Source organism: Temnothorax nylanderi, unplaced genomic scaffold, assembly GCF_030848795.1.
Source record: "Temnothorax nylanderi isolate EJ_2023f unplaced genomic scaffold, tnyl_v1.0 TNYL_tig0014_pilon, whole genome shotgun sequence".
In the NCBI taxonomy this organism is placed as follows: Eukaryota; Metazoa; Arthropoda; class Insecta; order Hymenoptera; family Formicidae; genus Temnothorax; species Temnothorax nylanderi.
Window position 1 is genome coordinate 1,551,252 of NW_027249076.1, and position 13,530 is coordinate 1,564,781.

Here is a 13,530-nt window from a genome sequence, read left to right on the forward strand (position 1 = left end):
TCGTGAAACAAAAATATGTTTTTTTGCTAATAATTATATATATATATATATATATATATATATAGATTCGACAATAAATAATATATACTCAATTCTATTTGAAAATATAGGTTTTATATTTATAGATACATGAATTACATACGCTCTTACATCGTACAGGGAATGCATTATTCCAAAGGAAAATCTGCATTAATAATTAAGATTGTACTACAATACTGACTTAAATTATTAGTATTCATTACAAAGCGAAAATAGGAGTATATATATAGGGGTATTTTATTTATGAGCTTATAAATAATGCTACCACAATGACGTTAAACCAACTAATGAACTATCGAAAAACAAATAAGCTTGATTTTGTAAAGCAACATATAGTATATGTATAGACAGTTCATAGACAGTTCTTAATTTAATAGCTTAAATGTCAGCAATATACTACATACATAGAAATGTATGTTAACCAGAAAAGAAGAAGAGATAGATGTAGAAAATGGTTTTTTGTAATATAAGTTCTTTCTCGAGCAATTCTGTTCCCAGGTCAAATATTAATATTCTATAGTGATATGTCACTCCAAAACGTAGCACAATTTAATTATAATTTAAATTCACGTAATACAAGTTAATTTAAATGTTTAATTTTATTAATTATACAATTATTATTAAGTATACTTAATTATTAACTTGAAAGAAGTACTCTCGGATATATATCTCTTTTTAGGGTTTATAAATCTACCGATTATATAGTTGTCATATGTAAATACGTATTTTCTGGCTGCAAAACTTTGCGAATGCTAAAATGCGTTTTGGCATTATATAATTTTACGTATCAATCTATTTTGTCAAAGTTCCATGATTTTTAGATACTGATTATACTCAAGGTAAACAATGCAAGATGAAGTAGGTTACTATTTCCGTAATTGATTATTATATTACGTTGCAAATATTTAAATATACATATAAGTAAATTTATTTAGATACTTCTTTCTTGCATTGTTTCTCTCGGGTACGAAGGATACAGCTATTATGGCAATCTTACAAGATCTATGGTCATTAGAAATGTTGGTACTTTTTATCTGTGATCATTAAAAATGATGGCTGTTTAAAATTTTAATAAAGGTGTGTCAGTATTTATACGGGATTAATCCAGCAGACGGTACTGTTTAGTTAATTGTTTTCTAATCGTCCGCGAGCGAAATAGAACTACTTCGCTTTTGTACCAAATGCTTCACGTGATCGTGAAAAATGTTTTGGATTAAACTTTAGGCTTAAGTTATTTTGCGTGCGGCGTATGCATGCCACAAACTGTGCAGCTTGAAGATTCAAGGCACGTTATCAGCCTCGGTTACATAAAAAGTTCATTACAAAAGTTACGGATTAGGAGAAGCTTACGGATTCGTCGAACTTATTTTTTCTGTTAAGAACAATCGACAAATCCATTGTTTTCAGCTTATTTATCTGTCGCGAAATCTGGGTTGCAGCAAATTGATAATTTGATAATTTTGTAAATTGATTTTGCTTTCTTTTTTTTTTTAAGAGAGAGAGAGAGAGAGAAACCCGCGTAAAAACATGAAGGTATGAAGACATTCAAAAATTAAGGCAGACGACGAAAAGATCTTTTTAAGTTAACTGAATCACTTTATCACTTCAAAGCGAAATAGCTTTATATTTTTGGAAGGCAAAAGAAAACAAGTATATGGGAACACATGTCTAAGTGCGGCTAGCAAAAATCTAGTTCTTCTCATTCCTATCAAATCCTAAAAACTGTACGCATTTATTTCGGGTGACGACTAGTTTTTGACTAGATCATGACATCGCTTAACAATGTAAAGTTAGCTTGGATCAGTAGTCGAACGGGAATATGACCACAGCTTACTTACAAAATACACTCAAGCTCCATTAACATTACCATTTTATTCATTATCTGAAGAACGTCCTGCAGTTCTTCAGATTTTTATACTTTAATTGATTTTACGTAACGCTTTTTATTAGTTTATAAATAATCAAATGACTTCCGGAGATGTGACGTGACTCGTTTGAACTCTTAATCGAGGTTTTCCTCTCTCAATCAAGCAACGATAACAAATTTGTAGCAAATTGTTGATTTCCAGATCGAAAATTATATACATGTAATTTAATATGTGTTTGTTTTACACGAATGGTCATAATTGAGAAGCTCATATCCATTTCTATCAATGTAGATTAACTTTAATTTTGGTTTAGCTTAATTTTTATCTTTTTCTTGTTTTAAGAATTAAAAATTTAAAACTAGATAAAAGATAAAAAGTATAAGATCGAGATTAACGTTAATTGATCTGCACTGATAGAAATCGACATTAGCTATTAAAAACACGATTTAGCGATTTAAAGAAAATATTTCATTGCAGCTTGATCTACATATTTATAATTTGGCTTTTATGCATGCAATTATGACATTTCTCTCTTGGTTTCTTTTCTTTCGCGTGCAGGTAAATGGTAATGTTAATGCAAGCCGCTGTATGTTCGGTAGTCGGCAAGGCGTCGTCATCGCGCGCGCATACCGTCGGTTGAGCTCGGGTCGGCTCGGCAGCGCTCGGCAGCGCGAATATTCAAGAATTCGAACGGACGCGACGCCGGAACGCGCGCAATTCACGGCCATCGCGCGATCGCGTCGTACGTCGTACATACATCGGTGGGCAAGTTCGGCGCGATTTCCTCCCGCTCCGTCTCGATAATACTGTTCACGCGCGACTGCTGCACGACGTTATTCGGCACGACGTTTCTTAAATGACCCTCGCGAGGCTGTTCTCGGGATGCTCGTCCTCCGACGTCTCCGGCTCCGTGCTCAGCTTGCTGAAGTCCCGCGGATTCGGCCGTTTCTCCAGGAACTTGAAGCTCCTGCCGCGGCGACGATTCTCCAGCAGGCTCGTCAGCTTGAAGTTCTCCCGTCTCTCGGCCTCCCAACGCATCCTCTTGCGCATCGTGAGTAGACATCCTGCGTGATTAAGAATGTAAAACGTGCTCGATTAATTTTGCATGATGCGGGGAATGTACGTTGTTCAAAATGGCAGCAAAATCTCGAAAATTGTAATTTCCCTTCGCTCTCTTTTAAATTTAGAATATTTATAGATAATGAATAATATGACAGTAATGAGCCAAAATAGTGATTCAAGCAATGCATTAAGAAAAAGATGAGATAATTAAAATGAAAAAAGATATCTGAGAAAACTATAATTAGAAACTTTCAAAATTTTTAGTTAATTTCATGTTTTGTAAAGAAATGATTTACAAGTTATTCAATCGGCTCCAAAGGGTCGATGTCATATTTAACATTTAAACAACTAGTAACATAAAGTTTTATGAAAGATCTAGAAAGTTTTACAATAGGTGCGTGTAAGTGCAGATAAAAGATATATTAATTTAAATTAAGATAATATGTACTTTTTTCATATATAATTGAATAATTGAACGAACTTACCGTGAAGTTCGATTGCAATTATGCTGTATTACGTACGATAAGAGTACATCAATAACAATGTAGAGAAAAAAAATTGGAAGGAATTAGTACAATGCATTAAAGAATTAAGATAACGTATACTTTTTTATCCACAAAAGTATGTACATAACAACGTAGAGGAAAGAAGTTGGAAAAAGCAGTACAATATATAAAATATATACAGTACAATAAATAAAATAATAAATATAATAATAGGTGAAAGAGATCTGATAAAAGAAATCAATACATATCCTTAATATTTTACAATTTAATAAATTGTAGACAGTATATATATGTATATGTAAAATGCAAGTATACATAAAATGCACGATGCTTTCTAATTAAGGCGTATAAGTAACATAAAAATTAAAGCCTAAAAAACTTAAATAAATTAATTACCTTAGACAAGTAAGCATAATTCGAACATATAATAGGAACAATATTGGGCAATTCTACTGCTATAGATTGTTCATAATAGTTGAAGTCTGAGAATGACAATTATTGCACGATAATAGCAATTCAATGAATTAACGATAACGAAATATAATAATTACTTCAGCTCGAATTATTGCTGTTACCATGCAATAATTGTGATTCCTAAATTTCAATTATTATGAATTATCTATATATGTATATTATAAATTGGTGCTTAATAAATATGGTGCTTAATAAATATGGAAAATAAATTAACACATATGTGCACAACAAGAATGCTACAACGAAAGACAATCACAATTAAAGAAAATATTTATTTCTATTCCACTAATTTGGAGAATTCAACAGCCGGTTCGTCATAATGACGTCTTTCTCTACCTCTTTTTTGGCATCTCGCTACAATGGCAGCAATTGCAACGCATATTGTGATAAAGGAAATAGCCGCTGAGCCAAGGCCTAGAATCAGTTTTGTCATATTGGTCTTTTCAGTATCGGCATCTTTAGTATCGGGATGTATCAAGATCTTAGGTTGATGCTGTTTAGCAGATTGCGAATTGTTTACTCCTAAAAAAGAAAAAAAGAAAAAATATATTAAGATATGATATCACGGACTTATAAATCTTAATTGTTACAAAACGTAACGTTTAATAATTCGTTGTACCTTGTAGAAATCTATAAACTTTTTTATTATTTAATTCTGCTACATATATTTCGGAACCATCTTCCGTCACAGTCAAGCTATGTGGATTATCCATATTTTTGTTGGGCTCAAACATCGATAATATTTTCTCGGAATAAATATCAAGCACAAAGCCCCTTACTGGCGCTGGATTACTTATAAATGGATCAGGTCCATTAACTAGATATAATTTTTCTCGTGCGTAGGCAACGCTGTAAATTTTTGTACCAATAGCAGGATGTCTATATTCCTTATGGAATGTACCGTTGTTGGCAAAGAAACATAATATCCTGCCATTTTCTCTGTCAGCGAGATAAATATAATTTAACTCACTCGCGAGTGCTAAAGCATGTGCAATGAGAAACGCATATGGCGAGGGCTGCGAATAGACAGATTCTAAAATAAAGTGAAACTTGGTTTAGCATTTGTTTAGATATTGTTTATCGTTATTGATATCAATTTTATTCTTATTATTACCTCTACTGGTGCCCCAATGTCGTCCCCAGTGTAGAATTGTTTCACCGTTTTTATTATACTTAATTATCCTAGAATTGCAATATCCATCACTGACAAAAAAGTCACCATTACTATGTACAGCAACATCAGTTGGTTTACAAAATCTCCTATTGTCGTTACCAGGCACAAAAGCCTCTCCCAAAGTCATAGACGGCTTCAGTATGCTGTTTTCGAGTAATGCACCAGCACGATCGTTAGGCACACTTGTCTCCGAGCTAACCTGTGCACGTTTCAACTCCTCCACGTGTCTTTCCACATCTTGAGCATCAAACTTGAATACCTGATGCATTGCCACGTCAGTAACCCAATAATTCCCAGCCTGATCGATAGTCAAGCCATGTGGCAGATAAAACATGTCCTTTCCCCATTCCGATATCACCTTGCCACTTTTATCCAAAAGGATTATCGTGTTTTGCGCTATCGGCCCTTTATTTGGATCAAATCTGTTTTCGTTGTCGAAACTATCGGGGCCCCAAATACGATCCCCTCTATGAAACACGGCAATATTGCCATTTGGATCCACAGCGACAGCTGATGCTTGAGTAAGTTTCAGTTGCGCACCCCATTGTGCGTCCCATTTTATGTCTGAAAAGTGTATAACAAAAACGTAGGAAAACGTTCATCAGATTTCTGTAAACACAAATGATCAATACTTACTTTTATCCAAGGTATCTGTAGCTACCGGCTTTTCCATGCCAAGGTGACTGTCATCTACAGGTTTTAAATATAAATGATCTTTTGTATCTTGTTGGTCGTTCGGTTGCACTAAGGATCCTCTACCTCTATCATCAACATCGGAATATTCTTTATCGTCATCAGAATATTCGTTCGAACCAAACTTGGTATCAGATAAATGCTGTAATACAAAAGAAATTTCTCTCTCTCTCTTACGTTTACATATAATTTATTAAATAGCTTATGTAATATGCAATATAACAATATATACGCACAATATTTTGATACTTATGAAACAATATAGATATAATTAATTATTATAATATTAATATCAATTTCTTCTTTTTATCCTACGAAATATCTGCATGTAATTACCTGAACATTCAAAATATCACTCAATGCTGTCTTAGTATGTACTAAAATGTGAAGCAAAATTAACACGGAGCAGACAGTGTCATATCGGAGAGTCGTCATTTCGCAAAATCGTCATTAGGTGCTTCCGTATTTTCACTCTAGCCCATCAGTATCCGAAACACTGGCGACGTCTACGGTACTGGATAATATCAAAGATATCTTTATAACCTTACGAGATCGCGGAAATATTTTGAGCGAATCGAGAGAATTTTACAAAAAAAATCGCGTCCACGTCACACTTCGGAGCCACGTACGACACAAACTAGTAGTTTTCTTTTTGTCACTCGAAGTAATATGCCGTACTTAACGTCATCTATAACACTTGTTTATCGCATGTTTTATTGCGGGACAATTGTGAGCACGTATGTCGGCGTGTCAGGAGAACGCACATTTCCAACAAGTGGCGTTAGACATGACGCCATAATATTTTGGAGTATAATCTTACCGATGTTTTCATTGTGTATTCTTAACTTCGATCGATAGCAGGCTAAAACGGTTTCACAACGCTCACGTGTAAGGGCGCTACGTGTATCGTTTTGTTGATTTTCGACGACGGAGAACATATTTCTTATTGCTTACTCTCTTTCTGTCTCTGATTAGTTTTCTAAAAGAAATTTAATAAGCCATCTTCTCATAATTATTGAATTTTTAGCATTAAATATCTTTCAATTAAATCTTTAATTATTTGTAAAAAAAAAATAAACTCCGGCCGGTTTGAAAAGTAATATGAAAAAGCAATATTATTTATTCACATTTCTATTATTTACATTCCATTATTTACGTTCATAGTTATTATCCTTTTGAATAAAAGAGGGAAAATAATGAAATTTTTGTTATTATTTTATTTTATCGATAATGTTTTTGATATTATGCGATTATATTATGAATTTTCTGGGTAGATGATTAATATATTATTCTCATATTTTATAAATGTAGTTTTTATAAATAATTTGAAGAGATAAAAATCAATAAACTAAGTTAAATTTATATTAAAATATCCTCTATAAATTTCTCTTTGAAATAATTAACAGCAATATTGTTATTTATTTACATGCCTATTATTTATATTTTATTATAATTATAATATCTTTTTGGATAAAATTGGAAGATATATGATATTTTTATTGCGGTTTTATTTTGACATATATACTCTTGAAACGATTTAAAGGGATATAGAGATCCATGAATATTGTAGCCGGCATCGCATATAAAAGCTATAAAAATAAATTTTGTATTATTAAAAAAACTCATCCATTGAGATTGCAAAACTATTATTTGCGCAGTTCTTCATACTACTGCACAGAGATATTTTAATTTATCAGAAACTTGGAAAACACGGAAAGATAACTTTTATCGGCAGTCAAGATAGTGCCGATAAAAGTTATTACAGTTTCTATTGATCAAAGATGGCTTTTAAATTATATAGAAAGTACATTCTATGTTAACGAGAGTTTAAATCAAGTCGTAAATCAACTATTCCAGATAATATCTAACTCCAAAAGAGAACATATTGTTAAGCACAATTTTCTCGTGGCTTTGTACAATTCGGAATCTAAACCTAAGGGTTTTCTTTTAATTTCCCTATAGATTTATTTCTGTAATTTATTTCTCTGATCTCGCACGCTAATCCCTTACGTGAATGAAAAGCTCTTCGCCGGTGGAATATTTCGAAATCCAATAGAGTCTGTATTCGCTAGACGATGTCGACGGAATTCGTCACGAAGATTTCCCGGCATGGTCTCGTCTGGAAGGGTTTTGAGTTTATACTGGAATCAATGCAGTCTCGTTCGAGCATGGTTTGCATTCCTCGTCCAATCTTCCTTCCTTGCATTCCTTGTCGCTCGATTTGAATTATCTTAGAGCTATCTGGTTTTATTTTTATAATGCATGAGATTAAAACTCGCTATTAAACTTTTTCGTCCTTAATGTGCTGAGAGTTGAAGAAGAAACTTTCTCGAATATATGATCGGAGCGGAACTTTCAAAATTGCTGAGGCATTCGCAAACGAGAAAAAGCATTTTACAGTAATGAAACGTATCTGGACTAATTAGAAAACGTGTTTTACATTATTTTGTGTGATAATGAAGCAATTAAACTTCATAGTTAATTTTTATCGATTAATTGAAATAAAAATGCAATCAATTTTAACAAAGCGATGCCACTGTATCGTTTTAATTATTCAATTTTATGTAAAATTACAGTATTTCGCACAAATGACGCAACGTCCCAAACAATTTGGTTATCGCTAGGTGTGTGGTGTGCGTTGCCCCATTATATTCATTTTACTATCCCTGTCATTTCGCGAAGTATACGCATGAGATGCGTTCGAGTACTATCGAGGTCCAACAATGGTGGTGGACCCATCCTTTCGTTAGACAGAAAGCGTCGATTTTACATTCATCGCGTTGTCTGCATCGACGCCGAGTTTTCATCTTAAACTGCAGACGACAGTGAGTTCTTTATTACGGTGAAAGAGAGCGCGAATGTCAACCCGCGAATAAACATGTAAAGAGGATCTTTGGTGTTCCGCTGAAAAACCATGCTCGACAAGCGACGTTACGAGCCCTTCTTGTCGTAGGGCGAAAGGATTTGACAGTCGTTTTGTTCTTCTCTTTTTTTTGCTATCTGCTTTCCCTGCCTCTCTCCCCCCCCCCTCTGTCTCTTTCTCTCTCTCTCGCCTTCTCCCTATCCACAATTTATTTATCTTCTTTTGGGGTATACACTGCAACGGGAGGGAAACTAAGCTTGTAAATCCATTTAGTGCGGTCCTCGGAAAAGAAAAAAAATTCGACTGTCTCTATTTCTATGCTAAGCAGTTAGACGTACTGTGCAAACGTAGTCGCAGTAAATTTTATATCGTGATTATATCCTCAGTTTAGTTCTTGTTTTTTTAAATCACTTCTTCTTACATCGTCTTATGTTTTTTTTAGTTTAACTGTATAAAAGACTATTTTAATTAATATATCAGAGATACCTAAAAAGAGATCTTTTTGTTAAGATTCCTAATTTAAAAATATCTTTATCGATTTTTACAACTAATAAGTTAATTGAATCTGCGAACTCTATCAGTGGAAGGTAGATCCAATAATGTAAAGACCGAGTGATTAAAAAAGTAATAAAATAAAAATTAAGAAGATTTTTGTCTCCTCTCTCTCTCTCTCTCTCTCTCTCTCTCTCTCTCTCTCTCTCTCTCTCTCTTCTATTAAATTATTATTATTATTTCTTCAGAAATACATTAATGAGTAATTTTTATTCAATTATTAATGTATAATTAATTATTGATATTGAATATTCTTTTAATAAAAGAGGTTACTATATATAAAGTAGAATAAATACTTTAATAATAATATAAGGTATTAATAAAAAGTTTATAAACTTTTTTTTAAATCCATATATAAACTAACTAAAAAATAAATTTTGTGTAAATAAACATATTACATAAAAAATTATATTAATATAATTAAGTACTTAAAAATTATCTTTCTGCGATATTTGTGCGCTTAGTTAGACAGCACCTTTCGACATGTTGTCAAATACTGTTATCGTTTTCAACTATTTCGGTGATCTGCGAATGCCCGGTTTTGTCGGTTGGCAAGAAAAATCGCCGAAATGCAAACGTGCACGCGAATGCAATCTGCGGAGATTCTTTAATCTCGTCCACCGCATATCTGTGATGGCCGTTCGCGCAGATACCGCGTATCGAGTTCGGTTTCACGCGCTTTAGCGTTTAAATTGCGAAGTCGGCGCCTGCTTTTGATAGTTGTAGGAGGATAAACGGGACGTATATATGCAACGGCACGAGAAAGGGCGAGCGGAAAATAGCGGGATGCGATTCCGCGCGTCACGGAGATGACTGGCGTTCATCAGAGTGTACACGCAGACCCAAAGACATGCAGTTTCACCCTTCATTTCCCAAATTTCAACATAATCGATAGAGTTCTACCTTTTCTCCAAAAAGCATAGGAAATAAATTAATTTGTTTTTTAAACAAGTTTTGGTAGATAAATGTAAAAAATAAATTTTTTTAAATATAAAATGTTAACTTTACATTTTTGTTACATGTGGAAATTGATATAATTTGATTAGATTTCAATCACGATTGATTTGTAATATTTTTCGATGGAACATTTAGAGTGCTATTTGGAAGATACCAGATTCTCGAAAAAGATCAATCAATAACAGCTTGCAAAATATACACTAAATGCATTCGAGAGAACTGAAAAATCTCCAGAACTCTTTCGCGGCATTTTTGAAACGCATTTGCATGTTACTACACGCGATCTATCACTGCACCCGGAAAGGTGAGAAGATGTTAAAAAAAGATTGATCGGAAGAGACGATATTTATTATATATACATATATATCGAAGCCCGCTGAAATCTCGGTCGACAAATTTTACTGTCGGTTTCCTGTCAAGAAAATAAGCTCGCCAGACGAGTTCCAGTCTGTACTGTTAAAAGCACCACCGATCGATAACGCATGCAGCGCTCGTAATAATAAATTACCTAGACGCGAAGAGCGAAGTAGCGATCTGACTGGATAATGTCAGCGGATTCGAACACGTTAAGATTATCAATGATTTCTGTTCGGTCCTTGCTGCAGGTATATTAATCTCGATATTAATCTCGCGCATGAAACAAAGACACATTTCACGTATGATACTAGTCACTTGTTTTCTATACGAAAGTTTAGATATTTTACGTATGTACAAAGCCTTTCAATCTTTAGTTATATAGCTATTTTAAATTATTTTACTGCCATTTACGTTTGCTGGATGGTAAATCTATTTTTTAATGGATTATAACATTATTATAATGCGTAAATCGATGATTTTTGCATGTATCTCGAGCTTTTCATTTTTCATGAAAAGGAAAGGCTACGACATGTATTACTTGTCATGCCAGGGTAATTCTTGTAAATACAAAAGGAAGGGACAAATCTGAGAATTATCGCGGATAATCCACTAAATGTACTCTCGCACGTAAGCGTTAACGCAGGTAATAAAATGTAAGCAAGGACAAAGAGTAGTGCGAACCCAAGCCCGTAACCATGAAGGTCAGAATTTCTCCCCCGTAGGGAGATTAACAGGGTGTGCTCTTGTACTGGCGGTTATTATGCTGTGCCGTGCCGCGAAAATTAATTACAAACTCCGTGCCCTGTTCCGCAAGGGCATGGGAAAGCGGTGAGGTGGAAGGTAGAGAAAAAAAAAAATATTATTGCGCACGAGAAACTCTTTGCATCTGCATATGCGCGCGCATCAGAAACACCGTTGCATTGTCAGCATTGTGGTGTATTTACGGGACGGAGAGGGTTAAGGGCTTTATACCACAACTTTTACAGCCCCATTCTTGGCTATAGCTTGTATCATTCTCTCGCGCGCTGCGCTGAGACTTCGATGAATAATTTTGCTGACATCCCGGCGGGTTTCACGTGCACATCGTAGTTTACACGTTCACGATGCAAATAAAAGTTTCAAGTTGCCAAGTTTGCTACTTCCACCGTGACTATTTACAGACATTTTGTATTATTAATTTAATTAAGTTCTTGTATCGTGATTATTACGTCAATTATGCACAGAGACAGTACAGGAGTATAATATCTTCAAGCTAAATTTATTGTTGATATATTTACAAGACGTAAAGTGTATTATTAAGGCGTGATTATTAAGTAAGAATTTCAAAATTAAATATTTTATTACTTAGTATGGCAACGTTATTATGATCAAGAAACCATCCAGTTTGTAGCGCGCGCGCAGAGAGAGAGAGAGAGAGAGAGAGAGAATTGTTTAAAAAAATCAAAAAGAGATCTAAAATCAATTGAAGAATTTATATCTTGGAATTTATATTAAAAGTTATTTTTCCAGAGTTCTCTTATAGAACACTCTTTTTTAAGTAGGTACTTAAGAATTTTAAATAAAATTAAGATAAAACTGAAGTTTTTATTCAGTTGTTTATTTATAATTTTCTACTCTTTCATGTTTTATTTCTTCAATAATAATTTATTTTATTATACTTTATATTATTACGTATGAAAAACCGTCGACAATTTTTCTCTTTGACATCTGTAGCTTTTATTGAGGTATATGTGAAGTAATATCTTGGAAGATTATAGTATACTAGCTTTTTCTTTTCCATCGTATATCCTTTCACATCGTAGTGGCGAAGTAGCTGCAGAAAGAATGGTAAATGCGAATGCGTATAGGAACGGAGAGCTCTGGCAAGAGATGCACTCTTTGTTAAATAGCTTGGCTATTAGGTTGTATTCTGTTCTGAAACAAATCGTGTACGTTTAAGAGATAGATCGCGATTACTCGGCACATTCGCCTGTGCGTTTAATGTCTCATTTAACTCTCAAATGCACCTCGCGGGACTTCGAAAGTAACACCGGTTTGGGAAATAGAGCAGTAATGCGCATGCATTTTTTGTGCATCGATAATCACGACGATCACGACCAATATATATTATAATTTGAAGATATATCGTATTTCTATACACAGTCGAGCGTGAATCTCTTGTGAAAGAAATAAAGTTAAATCAATAAACTGAATAATTATCTGATGATGTTTAGAACTTGTAAATACATATGTTTCTTTAAACAAATGAAGTCAATAAGAAATATTTTGTATTCGGTGCTTATTTCTAGATAAAAGTGTTTTTATCCGAGTTTGATTGTCTCGTAAGATTTTCGGTGCTCTGGCGTGGAGAATTTTCGACAAATCCGCACACAATGAAGAGAACTCCGTACTTCTAATCAGCCTTGTGATGTTCTCTGTAACTAGATGTTACTAGGCGAGATAACATTGAACGCGCCTTACGAATGACACCCGCGTCGGGCGAAGACGACTGTGGAAGATGTAGCATTCCGGAATGTGGGCTGCGCGCTCCTATTCCCAGCGCGTCTCACCTCGGCGCGCTGCGGACGTAATAGAGAGTGGCCAGGCCCGGATGAAGCTGCAGATCGTATTCATTCGTCGTCACTCAGAGGCGAACCAACGGCGGCGATCACGTTTCCCGCAAACCAACCGGCGCGTGAGTAATATCGCACCGAATAATAATATCGGCTTGGTAAAAACAATGCAACACGACGATCTCGAACACGTCAGCGCATAACGGTGAGCGATAATAGCGACACGATGAATGTGATTAATTTCGGAAGGCAATCTTCACCTCCCGAGCCAATGACATTGGAGAATCATATGGAATTTGTGTTTGCTGTTTGACATTAAAATACATTTCATAATGTTTCTATAAAATATATTAATAAATATTTTTTATGAATTTACTTATTGTCAAATTCATTATATTAGACGGGTTGAAAATCTCATTGCTTCCACAAAGCA

At 34.3% G+C, this 13,530-nt stretch overlaps 1 protein-coding gene across 1 annotated transcript; it reads right to left on the reverse strand.

Moving 5' to 3' along the window:
- Window positions 1-92: 92 nt before the first annotated feature.
- LOC139768164 (peptidyl-alpha-hydroxyglycine alpha-amidating lyase 1-like) lies at window positions 93-6,635 on the reverse strand. Its single transcript, XM_071698089.1, has 6 exons — window positions 6,153-6,635; window positions 5,760-5,958; window positions 5,064-5,687; window positions 4,569-4,982; window positions 4,286-4,471; window positions 93-2,971 (listed from the first exon to the last, which is right to left on the reverse strand). Exons 1-6 carry the CDS (start codon window positions 6,249-6,251, stop codon window positions 2,760-2,762), a joined length of 1,734 nt encoding a protein of 577 aa, XP_071554190.1. The 5' UTR covers window positions 6,252-6,635; the 3' UTR covers window positions 93-2,759.
- Window positions 6,636-13,530: the final 6,895 nt, after the last annotated feature.

Coding starts and splice junctions, on each gene's coding strand:
- LOC139768164 (XM_071698089.1), bottom strand. CDS start 6,251: ATGACGACTCTCCGATATGACACTGTCTGCTCCGTGTTAATTTTGCTT. Junction 5,959..6,152: donor GTGATATTTTGAATGTTCAG/GTAATTACATGC, acceptor TTTGTATTACAG/CATTTATCTGATACCAAGTT. Junction 4,472..4,568: donor AGTTTATAGATTTCTACAAG/GTACAACGAATT, acceptor TTTCTTTTTTAG/GAGTAAACAATTCGCAATCT.